Raw genomic sequence first — 16,015 nt, 5'->3', positions numbered from 1 at the left:
TATGAATTTGTTTGAAATGGGATTTGGTTGAATTTCTTCTTTTCCTTTCTTTCAAATTCTAAACTGACCTAAATTCACTAGCCTGACTGTGTGTTTTAGTTCTTTCCCCCAGTGTTTGACAACTGTTCCGATTTTGACAGGGATGTCAGTAATTGTCTCCCATCCTTTTGGCAGTGTTCTCATTTAGGACTCTTCCAATTCCTGATTATTCTGTTGGTGAACCTGTGGCTGACTTATCCCTGAATAACATTTTATAAGGATAAAATGAATTTTCCTTAAGTTAGCATTTCTTAAAGTTCCAAGACTGAAGTGAAATCATCCACCAATTCTTGAAACAGAAGCATTTCACTGTTCATTTTGGACTGTCCTGGTAATGTAGCGTGGCTCGGTGGAAAGAGCCCGGGCTTGGGAGTCAGAGGCCGTGGGTTCTAATCCCGGCTCCGCGTCATGTCTGCTGTGTGACCTTGGGCAAGTCATTTAAGTTCTCTGAGCCTCAGTTCCCTCATCTGTAAAATGGGGATGAGGACTGTGAGCCCCACGTGGGGCAACCTGATCACCTTGTAGCCTCCCCCAGGGCTTAGAACAGTGCTTTGCACATAGTAATAATAATAATAATAGCATTTATTAAGGGCTTACTATGTGCAAAGCTATTGTTGTTATTATGTACTCAGAGAAAGAGTGCCGCCCGATCTTATTTTTATGATAACTTCTAGCATTTGTGAAGTCCCTTATGTTAAATTTTTTGAACTTAAACTTTAAAAGCTTATAGTTTTTTCCTCTTATCTGATAACATATCATCATCATCATCAATGGGATCTATTGAGCGTTAACTATGTGCCGAGCATTGTACTAAGCACTTGGGCGAGTACAATACAACAGAGTTGGTAGATATATTCTCTGCCTAGAATGAGCTAACATTTCCTCTCTGTATACAGAAGCAGTGTGGCTCAGTGGAAAGATCCCAGACTGGGGAGTCAGAGGTCATGAGTTCTAATCTCGGCTCTGACACTTAACAGCTGTGTGACTTTGGGCAAGTCACTTAATTTCTCTGGGCATCAGTTACCTCATCTGTGAAATGGGGATTAATACTGTGAGCCCCATGTAGGACAACCTGATTACATTGCACCCCCCCACCACGCTTAGAACAGTGCTTGACACATAGTAAGCGCCTAACAAATACCATCATCGTCATCATCATTTCAAGTGTGGTTATTTGGAAAAGTCTAGAAATGAAGATTATGAACATAAATTTCTATAGGGGATTTTTAGGATAAAAAAGATTAGGCAGAAGGTCTCAGGGTTAAAGGGCCATTGCTGGGGAATCTGCTAGAATTATTTCTAAGAATAGGTTAGACCTTACCAGTAGACTGTGAGCCCACTGTTGAGTAGGGACTGTCTCTATATGTTGCCAATTTGTACTTCCCAAAGTGCTTAGTACAGTGCTCTGCACACAGTAAGCGTTCAATAAATACGATTGATGATGATGATGATAATAGAGTGATTTAGGAACAGAATTGTTGGCACATGAATGGATTAGCTGATCTCTGCTATTCCCCTTTCGAAGTCGTAAGGCTTTCTGATTCTTTGTAGTCTATTCATAACCATGAGGGTCATTCAGAAAGACTTATGTAATATAGACTCTCTTTAGTCATTGGCAGGCAGCAGGCATTTTTGTTGAAAGTACATCAATCTCCAGTTCTCTTCCTAAAGTTACACCAGTAGCTGAAAGGTGAAAGTTCAGTAGTCCCTATGCAGTTAGACTCTTCATCATCATCATCATTAATCGTATTTATTGAGCGCTTACTATGTGCAGAGCACTGTACTAAGCGCTTGGGAAGTACAAATTGGCAACAGCGGCATAGAGATGCCAAACGCAGCCCAGTGATAAAATTCTTTATGGCCGAGGAACCCAGGACTGTTGAAAGGTACAGGTGACCGATATGGTCACCATCTCCACTATCAGGCACTTCCCCATGAATCAATCAATCAATCAATCGTATTTATTGAGCGCTTACTGTGTGCAGAGCACTATACTAAGCATTTGTGGAATGAAGAGATGCGCAGCTTGGTATGGGCAGGGACCTTGTCATGCAAACTCTGTTGTATTGTGCTTTCCCAAGTGCTTTGCACATAAGTGCTCAATAAATTCCACTGATTGATGTGGGTCAAATGACAATTTCAGAATAATAATTATGGTATTTGTTAACTGCTATGTGCCAGGCACTGTACTGAGCTCTGGGGTGGATACAAGCAAATCGGGTTGGACACAGTCCCTGTCCCACATAATAATAATAATAATAATGATGATGATGGCATTTGTTAAGCACTTACTATGTGCAGAGCACTGTTCTAAGCGCTGGGGGGGATACAAGGTGATCAAGTTGCCCCACGTGGGGCTCACAATCAATCCCCATTTTACAGATGAGGTAATTGAGGCTCAGAGAAGCTAAGTGACTTGCCCAAGGTCACACAGCCATCATGTGGTGGAGTCGGGATTCTAACCCATGACCTCTGACTCCAAAGCCCGTGCTCTTTTCACTGAGCCACGCTGCTTCTTCAGCGTGAAGAAGAAGACATGAGGCTCATAGTCTTAATCCCCATTTTACAGATGAGGTAGCTGAGACACAGAAAAGTAAAGTGACTCGCCCGAGGTCACTCAGCAGGCAAGTGGGGGACTTAAGGTTAGAACCCATGACGTTCTGTCTCCTGGGCCCATGCTCTATCCACTGCGCTATGCTGCTTCTCTGCAGTTCAACAATTCAGATACAATTTGGACAGAAGTATGTAATTTAGACTGAAGGAGGGAGAAGATGGAGGTTGGGAGACAGGATAGCAACCCCATAGAGGATTCTTATTAAGATACATTGGGAGTTTGAATTAGGATGGGGGTAATTTGGTTGGAGAGGAAAGGGCAGATCTGGAAATGGTGTGGAGAAAAAACTGATAGGGTTAAATGGCAGACTGAAAGTGAGAAGTGAAAGTGCGAAGGGTCAGGGATAATACCCAAATTGCAGACTGCATTCTATTTATTGCGCGCTTACTGTGTGCAGAGTGCTGTACTAAGCGCTTGGGAAGTACAAGTTGGCAACATATAGAGACGGTCCCTACCCAACAGCGGGCTCACAGTCTAGAAGGGGGAGACAGACAACAAAACAAAACATATTAACAAAATAAAATAAATAGAATAGGTACAAGTAAAATAAATAGAATAATAAATATGTACAAACATATATACATATATGTAGGTGCTGTGGGGAGGGAAAGGTGGTAAGGTGGGGGGGATGGGGAGGGGGAGGAGGAGGAGAGGAAGGAGGGGGAGCCCGGTGGGGTTTTCATCAGACATGGGAAAGTTAGACGAAGTAGGTTTTTGAGGGAAGGTGAGAACATTAGTTTAAGACCTGTTAAATGAGGCAGTTTATCATTTTTTTCTGGAAATCCTGCTAAGGAAATGATTCTCTGATCTTAATAAAGCATTCTTGTTGTTAGTTATCTAATACTAGGATTTCACAGCATTTTTCCAGTGAGACAAACAATGCTTTTTTATTCTAGGTTTCCCCATTGTCCTTTTTATTTAAGTTTCCTGAAAGCTACATAGGTTTGTCAATTAGTCAGTACTCTTTGCTTTCAGATGAAAAATAATCGTATCCACTTTAAAGTTGTAATTTCTTGAACACCCCAGCTTTTTTTTTCCCCTCTCATTCTTTGCTGTTTTTTTTTATCTACTATCTCTTCCTATTGTTTAAAAACTTCTGCATTAGAAGTGCTTTAGACTGTGAGCCCACTCTTTTAGACTGTGAGCCCACTGTTGGGTAGGGACTGTCTATATGTTGCCAACTTGTACTTCCCAAGCGCTTAGTACAGTGCTCTGCACACAGTAAGCGCTCAATAAATACGATTGATTAGAAGCTTCAGTTACTTTCAGCTACTGGTGTAACTTTAGGAAGAGGACTGGAGATTGATGTACTTCCAACAAAAATTACTAGTGCCCGCCAATGACTACAGAGATATGGTATTGCGTGTGACTTTCAAAATGCCCCCCATGGTTATGAATAATATTAATATTAATAATAATAATAATAATGACATTTGTTAAGCGCTTACTATGTGCAAAGCACCGTTCTAAGTGCTGGGGGGATACAGTGTGATCAAGTTGTCCCACGTGGGGCTCACACTCTTAATCCCCATTTTTACAAATGAGGTAACTGAGGCTCAGAGAAGTTAAGTGACTTGCCCAAGGTCACACAGCAGACTTGTGGCGGAGCCGGGATTCGAACCCATGACGTCTGACTCCAAAGCCCGGGCTCTTTCCACTGAGCCACACTGCTTCAGAGAATCAGAATCAGTAGTGTTTGAGTTAGTAGCCACAATCCCTAGTCTTAATTCTCTAGCTTTATTTCTATTTGTTCTGACGACTCGACACCTGTCCACAGGTTTTGTTTTGTTGTCTGTTTTCCCCTTCTAGACTGTGAGCCCGTTGTTGGGTAGGGACCGTCTCTATATGTTGCCGACTTGTATTTCCCAAGCGCTTAGTACAGTGCTCTGCACACAGAAAGCGCTCAATAAATATGATTGAATGAATGAATGAATGAGTGAATGAATGAAGTAGGCAAGGAGGTTGATGCAGCAGTTGAAATTGGATCGGACTAGAGTTCGGACCAGCGTAGTGGCACTGGATTTTTTTTTTTAAATGGTAATTGTTAAGTCGTTGCTACGTATCAGGCACTGTACTAAGCGCTGGGGTAGATTTAAGCTAATCAGGTTGGATACAGTCCATGTCCCACCTGGGACTCAGAGTCTAAGCAGGAGGAAGAACAGAAATGATGAAATGACCGAGACACAGAGAAGTGAAACGACTTGTCCATGGTCACTCAGCAGACAAGTGGCAGAACCAGGATTAGAACTCAGGTCCTTCTGACTCCGAGGCCCTTATTCTTTCCACTAGGCCACGCTGCTTCTCTTTGGAAAGAGAGGAAGGAGAGGATTCCAGGGTATTGCCTAGCTTACAGACTTCAGGGATGATCTTTTGAATGATTTTAGGAGAGTTTGAAAAACATCATCATTCACTCTTATGAAGCTACCTATCACTTTCTAAAAGCTGCTCATTTGGATCTCGTTTCATGTTCTTTCTTGTAGGGGATCATTCAAAAATAACATTAAAAACCAGGAATGTGTTTATTGAATGCACAGGAACTGATCTCACTAAGGTAAGTAAGGATTTTTTCCCACTTTGGTTTTAAAGTTCTTATGGGTGTAGTTCTGCTCCAGGATTCCATAGCTAATTTTTCCAATATATCACTTAATGGATGTATGAAATCTTTAAATAGTAAGGAAAATATATTCCAAAAAGTTCTCTATTTTGATAATGTTTCTATCAAGCATTGTACGTATCCAAAGCATTTCACTTAGGTCAAGGTGAGTAATTTGCTGTCAAAATTAAGTTTGCATCTAGAAATAATATAGATTTTTTAAAAAATCACCTTAAATAGTGAACAGTAAATGATCCCGAAGTAATAATTTAGTACTAAGTACTTAAGATGGTTTTTAGAACTGTATTTTATTTCAGTCTCCAGTAACGAGTAGCAACTGCTGGGCTGCAGAGCACACAGTATTTGATGCTGCCAGGGTAGCAAATGAGATATAATAATAGTAATAATAATGATGTCATTTATTAAGCGCTTACTATGTGCAAAGCACTGTTCTAAGCTCTGGGGGGGTTACAAGGTGATCAGGTTGTCCCATGGGGGGCTCACAGTCTTAATCCCCGTTTTGCAGATGAGGTAACTGAGGCCCAGAGAAGTGAAGTGACTTGCCTAAAGTCACATAGCTGACAAGTGGTGGAGCCAGGATTTGAACCCACGACCTCTGACTCCAAAGCCCGGGCTCTTTCCACTGAGCCACGCTGCTTCTTAAAATCAATCACTGGGCAGTGGCATTTACAGAATGTCTACTGAGTCCTAGGTACTACTGCCCTAAGCGCCCGGGGGAGATGGATATTTCTGCTTACAATCTAGCGAGGGGGGCAGACAAAAATGATTTACAGGTAATGAAAGCCAGAGGAAGAACAAATGTAAATAATGATAATAATAGTGGTATCTGTCAAGTGCTGACTGTGCTAGGCACTGTAATAAGCGCTGGGGTGGATACAAATAAAACGGGTTGGACCCGTCCCTGTCCCACTTGGGGCTCACAGTCTTAATCCCCGTTTTACAAGGAAATAAGCCCGGAGAAGTGAAGTGACTTGCCCAGGGTCACGCAGCAGATAGGCGATGAAGCTGGGATTAGAACCCATGACTTCCTGATTCCCAGGCCCGTGGTCTATCCACTAGGCCATGCTGCGTGTACTGCTTATAGGCTCTACTGAGAGCTCACCTCCTCCAGGAGGCCTTCCCAGACTGAGCCCCTTCCTTCCTCTCCCCCTCGTGCCCCTCTCCATTCCCCCCATCTTTCCTCCTTTCCTTTCCCACAGCACCTGTATATATGTATATATGTTTGTACACATTTGTTACTCTATTTATTTATTTATTTTACTTGTACATATCTATTCTATTTATTTTATTTTGTTAGTATATTTGGTTTTGTTCTCTGTCTCCCCCTTTTAGACTGTGAGCCCACTGTTGGGTAGGGACTGTTTCTATATGTTGCCAACTTGTACTTCCCAAGCACTTAGTACAGTGCTCTGCGCGCAGTAAGCGCTCAATAAATACGATTGATGATGATGATAATGATAGGCGGGATATAGCACAAACCCATCAGGATGAAACAGCTGACGGCAGAGTCGAATATATAGATCAATGCGTAAATAAAGAGGTAAATATAGCTGCAAGTGCTGAGGAGATGATGAAAGTATACAAGCATTAAAGGTGGCTTTGGGGAAATTGTGGGGTGTTGAGGGTTCTGGGGACGTAATCACGGAAGTCTTTCTGGGGGAGGTGGAGATTTTAGTAGGGTTTTAGGAATGGGGGGACGCTCTAATCTGGGGCAGCAGTGTTGGAAATCCGCCAGAATAGCTGGAAATGAGCAGTCCCGAAACCATCCCGTGGTATGAAGCAGCGTAGCTCAGTGGAAAGAGCAGGGGCTTGGGAGTCAGAGGTCATGGGTTCAAATCCCGGCTCCACCAATTGTCAGCTGTGTGACTTTGGGCAAGTCACGTCTCTGTGCCTCAGTTCCCTCATCTGTAAAATGGGGATTAAGACTGTGAACCCCCCCATGGGACAACCTGATCACCTTGTAACCTCCCCAGTACTTAGAACAGTGCTTGGCAGATAGTGAGCACTTACTAAATGCCATTATTATTATGGAAAGTGGGTTTTTTGCAGTGAAATGACCCTTGTAGCCAGTGGGGGATTAGTGACCCCCCCCCAGGCCCACCCCTGTGACTGTGAGCCCACTATTGGGTAGGGACTGTCTCTATATGTTGCCAACTTGTACTTCCCAAGCACTTAGTACAGTGCTCTGCACACAGTAAGCGCTCAATAAATACGATTGATGATGATGATGAGAGCCCTGGCCAGGGTGAGGCTCTGCCATTGGCAGCCGGAGCCAGGAGCGGGCGCAGAGGGTTGGACGTGGAGCCGAGATGGTGGCTCCGTTGGCACGTGGTCCCCGGTTTGGCCCGGGAACTGGTGACGGAAGGTCCAAGATTCATTCATTCGTTCATTCATTCAGTCATTTATTGAGCACTTACTGTATGCAGAGCACTGTACTAAGCGCTTGCAAAGTACAATTCAACAGCAAAGACAGTCCCTGCCCACAGTGGGTTCACAGTCTAGAAGAAGGGAGACAGACATCAAAACAAGTAAACAGGCATCAGTAGCATCAATATAAATAAATAGAATTAGAGCTATATCCTCATCATTAATAAAATACCTAGAATTATAAATGTGTACGTATATTCATTCATTCAATTGTATTTATTTAGCGCTTACTGTGTGCAGAGCGCTGTACAGTGCCAGACACTAACCTGTTCTGGTTGAAAGCACACGTCTGTCAAGGTCTTTTTTCGAGACTGTGAACCCACTGTTGGGTAGGGACTGTCTCTATATGTTGCCAACTTGTACTTCCCAAGCGCTTAGTACAGTGCTCTGCACACAGTAAGCGCTCAATAAATACGATTGATTGATTGATGTGGCCATTATTGTGTGTCATAACTGAGCCGCATGTGGGACAGGGACCGTGTCCAGCCTGACTCACTTGTATTTAACTGGTAGAGAAGTAGCGTGGCTCAGTGGGAAAGAGCCCGGGCTTTGGAGTCAGAGGTCGTGGGTTCAAATCCCGGCTCCGCCAATTAGCTGTGTGACTTTGGGTAAGTCACTTAACTTCTCTGGGCCTCAGTTACCTCATCTGTAAAATGGGGATGAAAACTGTGAACCCCCCGTGGGACAACCTGATCATCTTGTAACCTCTCCAGCGCTTAGAACAGTGCTTTGCACATAGTAAGCGCTTAATAAATGCCATTATTATTATTATTAAGAAGCGTGGTTTAGCGGGAAGAGCCCGGGCTTGGGAGTCAGAGGTCGTGAGTTCTAATCCCGGCCCCACCACTTGTCAGCCGTATGACTTTGGGCGAGTCACTTCACTGTGCCTCAGTTACCTCATCTGTAAAATGGGGATTAAAACTGTGAGCCCCACGTGGAACACACCTGATTACCTTGTATCTACCCCAGCGCTTAGAACAGTGGTTAGCACATAGTATGTGCTTAACAAATACCATCATCATCATCATCTACCCTAGCACTTAGAGCGGTGCCCTTGGCACACAGTCAAATGCTTAACAAATTCCAAAATAAGTCGCAATAATAATTATAATAATTTATAGACTGGTGGAATAAAGAGAACAGAATAATCAATCAATCAGAGGAAATTTGTAGTAGTACTAATGCTACATCTGTCCAGTGTGGCTTAGTGGAAAGAGCACGGGCGTGGGTGTCAGAGGACATGGGTTCTAATCCCAGCTCCACCACTTGTCTGCTGTGTGACCTTGGGCAGGCCACTTGACTTCTCTGTGCCACAGTTACCTCATCTATAAAATGGGGATTAAGACTGTGAGCCCCACGTGGGACAACCTGATTACCTTGTATCTACCTCAGTGCTTAGAACAATGCTTGGCACATAGTAAGCGCTTAACAAATGCCGTATTATTAGAGAAGCAGCGTGGCTCAGTGGAAAGAGCCTGGGCTTGGGAGTCAGAGGTCATGGGTTCGAATTCCGGCTCTTCCACTTGTCTGTTGTGTGACCTTGGGCAAGTCACGTAACTTCTCTTTGCCTCAGTTTCCTCATCTGTAAAATGGGGATTAAGATTGTGAGCCCCACGTGGGACAACCTGATCACCTTGTACCCCCGCCCCAGCACTTAGAACAGGGCTTGGCACACAGTAGGCGCTTAACAAATACCACCATTAGTATTATTATTATTACTAATAAAGAATAATAGCATTTACTAAGCACTTACCATGTGTCAAGCACTGTTCTAAGCACTGAGGTAGATATAATCAATCAATCGTATTTATTGAGCGCTTACTGTGTGCAGAGCACTGTACTAAGCGCTTGGGAAGTACAAGCTGGCAACATATACAAGATACAGATACAAGTTAATCAGGTTGGACCCAGCTCCTTGTCCCACGTGGGGCTCACAGTCTAAGTAGGAGGGAGAATGGGTATTGAATCCCCCATCCAACAGATGAGGAAACTGAGGCACAGAAAAGTAAATTTACCAGTCCGGGGTCACACGGCAGGCAACGGGCAGAGTTGGGGTGAGATTATTAACGTAAATCACGCAGGGCAGGGGCGACCGTGAGAGTGCAGGGTGGCTTGGTGGGGCCTGCTCGCCGACATCCCTTTAGTCTCCTGGAACTTGTGACAAGCGGTTGGCAACCACTGCTCGTTGTAGACCTTCGCTCTCACCCAGTAGTTCCTCTGTCCATGACAGCTCCCGGAGAAACACAGATGGGATTGGAGATGTGATTGAAACTTCAAGGAAAAGCGTAGACTCTCCCCATCCTCTCCATCCGGAACACCGTCCCCTTCTGTAGTGGACCCGTGTAGAGGGAGCACCAGCCTCAGAGGGATACATGTTCTTGGCTGAGGAAATTCGCAATTTGGCAGCACTCTAGATAAGAATGATGGTATTTGTTAAGCGCTCACTATGTGCCCAGCACTGGGGTAGATACAAAATAATCAGATTGTCCCACATGGAGCTCACAGACTTAATCCCCATTGTACAGATGAGGGAACTGAGGCACAGAGATGTGACGTGAGCTGCCCACAGTCACACAGCTGATAAGTGGCGGAGCCGGGGGTAGAACCCACGGCCTCTGACTCCCAAACCCAGGCTCTTTCCACTAAGCCACGCTGCTTCTCTAGAGTGGTGGAGTTGGCACTGCTCGACTTTCAGGATTGGGAGAAAACTCTGTGGTTTGGACCTATGAAAAATGGTGAATTTAGAGACCGTCCCCAGCTGCAAACGGGATGGGGCGGGAGAATACGGAGGCAGGAGGGCATGATTGGGATGTCTTGGCACATAAGGTCACTTCTCAGCCCATTAATTGAAAGGTGGGAAGTAGTGTGGTTGTCAAAGCACTCTGCAGCTTCGTAATAAAATGTGCCTTACTTTGTCATGTATTTTTTCTGTCTTTAGAATAGTGGTTAAATATCGGATAACTAACGTTTCCGTGTTTCTGTTTCCAGGCAAAAATAGTCCTCGATATTATCGTCACAATGTTCAGTGAATATTGTGAGAAGCGATTCACGTAAGTAGTGCGTACCGGAATATATCAGGAAACTCACTTTCCAGGCCTGAGTCCCAGATTTACAGATGTCATTTTGGCTTTTTTTGTGTGTGCAGCGTTGAAGCCGCTGAAGTAATTTATCCCGATGGAAAATCCTACATCTATCCAGTAAGTATTCAAGAGATGACTGAGAAGATGATATTCTTTATAAAATGGGTGGGTGGGGGAGGTGGGGAGAGTTTGTGTTGAAAAAGAACCTGCTTGAAATAACCCACATTGCCTGTTGCAACCCACTAGACTTTGGATTTGTAATATGTAATTCCGTCATTGCCAAAATGGCAAATTTCTCTAATTTAATCTGGATAGGTCTATTAACCCAGCAAATGTAGTGTGTAAAGTTAGTACCCAATCATTAATTAAAAAGCCATTTGACTTGTATTACGGTTAATTCAGGGGAAGGCACAGTAGTGATCAAGGTATATCCAGGTTAAAAACAAAAAGCAAAATTTACAATTTTTTAAAAAGTGTGTTTTTTTTCCTTCATCTACTGCTTAAATTTCTTCTCCCTGTTGAACTTAATTTAATACAGATAAAATGGCCATAGTAAAAGGTGACATTTGTGATGCTTTGCAGGGATGACTGTCCCAACGTGAAGCTAGTACTATGTTAGGTAGGCTACTACTTTGCTTTTTTTTTATTTGGAAGGTCCAAGATTCATTCATTCGTTCATTCATTCAGTCATATTTATTGAGCACTTACTGTATGCAGAGCACTGTACTAAGCGCTTGCAAAGTACAATTCAACAACAGAGACAGTCCCTGCCCACAATGGGTTCACAGTCTAGAAGGAGGGAGACAGGCATCAAAACAAGTAAACAGGCATCAATAGCATCAATATAAATAAATAGAATTAGAGATATATACACATCATTAATAAAATACCTAGAATTATAAATATGTACATATATTCATTCATTCATTCAGTTGTATTTAGCGCTTACTGTGTGCAGAGCACTGTACTAAGCGCTTGGGAAATACAAGTTGGCAACATATGGAGACGGTCCCTACCCAACTGCGGGCTCACAGTCTAGAAGGGGGAGACAGAGAACAAAACAAAACATATTAACAAAATAAAATAAATAGAATAAATATGTACAAGTAAAATAAATAAATAGAGTAATAAATATGTCCAAACATATACACATATATACAGGTGCCGTGGGGAGGGGAAGGAGGTAAGGCGGGGGATGGGGAGGGGGAGAGGAAGGAGGGGGCTCAGTCAGTCAATCCTATTTATTGAGCACTTACTGGGTATAGAGCTCTGTACTAAGCACTTGGGAGAGTACAGTATAACAATAAACAGACACAGAACACATTCCCTGCCCACAACAAGCTTGCAGTCTACAGAGAGGGGAGACAGACATCAGTATAAGTAAACAGGCATCAGTATAAATAAATAAAATTACAAATATGTATGTAAGTGCTGTGGGGCATATTCCCAACCAGTCACTCAAGGGTGATTTTTGAGCAATACTGTGTGCAGAGCAGTGTGTTAAGTCAGAGGTCGTGGTGGGTTCAAATCCCAGCTCTGCCACTTTGTCAACTGTGTGACTTTGGGCAAGTCACTTAACTTCTGTGCCTCAGTTCCCTCATCTGTAAAATGGGGGTGAACACTGTGAGCCCTACGTGGGACAACCTGATCACCTTGTATCTTCCTCAGCGCTTAGAACAGTGCTTGGCACATAGTAAGTGCTTAACATATACCATCATTATTATTATTATCAGTACTTGGGAAAGTAGTAGTCATAGTATTTACTAAACGCTTACTGCCTGCAGGGCACCGTACTCAGTGGTGGGAAAGAATTTCTACTCAGATGAGAATTAGACATATGCCCTTCCCTTGTGGGGAGAGTACAGTTCAGCAGTGTTGGTAGACATGATCCCTGTCCTCGAGCAATTTACTGTATAATGGTGGGGACAGACACTGAGATAAATGTCAGAGAGGGGAAGCGGCAGAGTATAAGGATGTGTACATAATTACTATGAGGCTGAGGGGTGAGGGAAGTATCAGTGCTTAATACAGTGCCTGGCACATAGTAAGCACTTAACAAATGCCATCATTATTATTATTTAAGTGCTTCGTCTCTTCCTGTAAACTCTAAGCTCTCTGTGGGCAGGGATTGTGTCTGTCGATTCTGTTGTACTGTTTTCTCCCAAGCACTTTGTACAGTGCTCTGCACACATTAAGCACTCAATAAATACTATTGATTGATTAAGGGATAGAGTCTCTTATGCATAGATGACACAGAAGGGAGGACAAATAGGGTGGGAACCTCTGAGATGAGTTGGGGAAGGAAATTGTGATTTTGACGGTTGGGAGAGCGGTGGTCTGTTGTGTATGAAAGGGGAGGGATTTCCAACCCGGAGGAAGGATGTGGCAAAGGGGTCAGCAGTGAGGTGGAGCAGGTAGAGGTGCAGAAAATAAATTGATGTTAGAGTGAAGTGTGGGCTGGGTTTTTAGTGGGAGATGAGTGAGGTTAGGTAGGAGGGAGAGCGCAGATTGAGTGCCTTAAATCCAATGGGAAGGAGTTTCTGTTTACGGCGATGGATGAGCGACCATTGGAGATGGGAAGATGTGTACACAGAACAGTTTTTTCAGAAAAATGATCCGAGCTGCAATGTGAAGTGAAATGAAGGGTAGCAGTGTGGCCTCGTGGAAAGAACATGGGCCCCGGAGTCAGTGAACCCGGATTCTACTACTGACTCTGCCAAAGCTGTGTGACACTGGCCAAGTCATTTAACTTTTCTGTGGCTCAGTTTCCTCATCCATAAAATGGGGATTTAATACCGGCTTTTCTCCTCCTCAGATTGTGAGCCCCATGTGGGACAGGGACTGTATCCATCCCAGCTCTTAGAACACTGCTTGACACATAGGAAGAGCTTAAGAAAAACATAAAAATAATAACAATAAATATGAACTAGTGGGGAGAGACAGGGCAGTGGTCAACAAGGAGGTTGAGTCTTCTAGACTGTGAGCTCGTTGTTGGGTAGGGACCGTCTCTATAGGTTGCCGACTTGTATTTCCCAAGCGCTTAATACAGTGCCCTGCACACAGTAAGCGCTCAATACATACAATTGAATGAATGAATGATGCAGTAGTCAAGGCGGTCGGGATATGATAAATGATATGGGATAAATAAATCAGTGTGGTAGCAGTTTGGAATGGAAAGAGTGGTTTCTAGAGATGCCAGGATTTGGTGACAGACTGATTGTGCAAGCCAAATGAAAGCGATGAGGTGAGGATAATCAATCAATCAATCAATCGTATTTATTGAGCGCTTACTGTGTGCAGAGCACTGTACTAAGCGCTTGGGAAGTACAAGTTGGCAACATATAGAGACAGTCCCTACCCAACAGTGGGCTTACAGTCTAAAAGGGGGAGACAGAGAACAAAACCAAAACATACTAACAAAATAAAATAAATAGAATAGATATGCACAAATAAAATAAATAAATAGAGTAATAAATATGTACAAACATATATACATATATACAGGTGCTGTGGGGAAGGGACGGAGTTAAGATGGGGAGGATGGAGAGGGGTCGAGGGGGAGAGGAAGGGAGGGGCTCAGTCTGGGAAGGCTTCCTGGAGGAGGTGAGCTCTCAGTAGGGCCTTGAAGGCCTAGGTTAGGCTTGTGAGATAGGGAGAATGGTGATGTATTCTACAGCATTGTCTGTGGTGATGGGAAAGTTGGGAAGAGAAAGTTTGGGTGGGAATATGAGTTCTGTTTGGACCTACTAAGTTTGAGGTGTCAGCAGGACATTCAACTAGAGATGGCTGAGGCCAGGAGGAAATGCAGAGAAAGAGAGGGGTCGGGGCTGGAGATACAGATTTGGAAATCATCCCCAGAGAGATGATAGTTGAAACCATGGGAGAGAATGAGTTCTCCTTGTGAACAGGTGTAGATGGAGACTAGAAGGGGACCCAGAACTGAGCCTTGAGGGATTCCCTCATTTAGGGGGTGGGAGGCAGAAGAGCAGTGCTTTGCACTTAGCGCTCAACAAATGCTATTATTATTATTATTATTATTATTATTATTATTATTATTATTATTAAAGAGAAGTCCGAGAAAGAGGCCGAGAAGGAGTTGCCAACTCTGCGCCCTATTGCAAGAAGCAACAGTTTATAGTTATGATTCTCTTGGGGTTCTGGGAACGTAAGACCACTTCACCCCCACCACTTTCCGGTCAGGCCCTGCTTCGGGCTAACATCTCCTCCTTCATTTCTCTCAACTGATATAGGAAATCGAGAGCTACCTCTACTGAAAAATTGATAAAATATGCCCCAAAAGATCAAAGACCCTCCTGGAGTAGATTAGCAGTAGATAGCGTGACCAGTATCAAATTATATAATTGAATATACTTGTGCAGCCGCAGGGGGTGTGACTAAAATTGACCAGTTATTTCTTTTATCGCTATTCTTTGGATCAATCCGTTGGGTTAAACGGACTTTACAGAGAGATGGCCGTGTGTCAAAGCAGCGTGGCTTAGCGGAAAGAGCATGGGCTTGGGGGTCAGAGGTTGTGGGTTCTAATACCAGCTCCTCCATTAATTAATTCATTCATTCAATCACATTTATTGAGCGCTTACTGTGTGCAGAGCACTGTACTACTACTACTAATAATAATGGTGGCGTTTGTTAAGCGCTTACTATGTGCAAAGCACTGTTCTAAGCGCTGGGGAGGATACAAGATGATCAGATTGTCCCGCATGGGGCTCACAGTCTTAATCCCCATTTTACAGATGAGGTAACAGAGGCACAGAGAAGCTAAGTGACTTGCCCAAGGTCACACAGCTGACAATTGGCGGAGCTGGGATTTGAACCCATGACCTCTGACTCCAAAACCCAGGCTCTTTCCACTGAGCCATGCTGCTTCTCTAGCGCTTGGGAAGTACAAGTTGGCAACATATAAAGATGGCCCCTACCCAACAATGGGCTCACAGTCTAGAAGACTTATCACCTCCACTTATCAGCTGTGTGAGTTTGGGCAAGTCACTTCATTTCTCTGTGCCTAAGTTACCTCATCTGTAAAATGGGGATGTGGGACAACCTGATTACCTTGTAGTAAGAGCTTAGTACAGTGCTCTGCACACAGTAAGCGCTCAATAAATATGACAATGAATGACTGCTCTTTCGTATTGTTATCAGCGAGTCAGTCATATTTACTGAGTGTTTACCACATGCAGAGCACTGTACTAGGTGCAGGAGAGTACAATACATTAGACTGGAGAG

The 16,015-nt window shown here is 43.7% G+C and overlaps 1 protein-coding gene across 2 annotated transcripts in view; it reads left to right on the top strand.

Moving 5' to 3' along the window:
* The window catches only part of FARSB (phenylalanyl-tRNA synthetase subunit beta), a 126,294-nt gene that overhangs the window by 33,222 nt on the left and 77,057 nt on the right, over positions 1-16,015 (top strand). For both annotated transcript variants that reach the window (XM_038750117.1, XM_038750127.1), the window contains exons 8-10: positions 5,134-5,204; positions 10,683-10,744; positions 10,840-10,891. In XM_038750117.1, the coding sequence (XP_038606045.1) occupies positions 5,134-5,204; positions 10,683-10,744; positions 10,840-10,891 (185 nt within the window). The remainder of the gene's footprint in view (positions 1-5,133; positions 5,205-10,682; positions 10,745-10,839; positions 10,892-16,015) is intronic.

The sequence above is a fragment of the Tachyglossus aculeatus genome, chromosome 1 (genome assembly GCF_015852505.1).
Source record: "Tachyglossus aculeatus isolate mTacAcu1 chromosome 1, mTacAcu1.pri, whole genome shotgun sequence".
NCBI lineage: Eukaryota > Metazoa > Chordata > Mammalia > Monotremata > Tachyglossidae > Tachyglossus > Tachyglossus aculeatus.
This window is presented reverse-complemented; position numbering and strand designations above follow the sequence as displayed.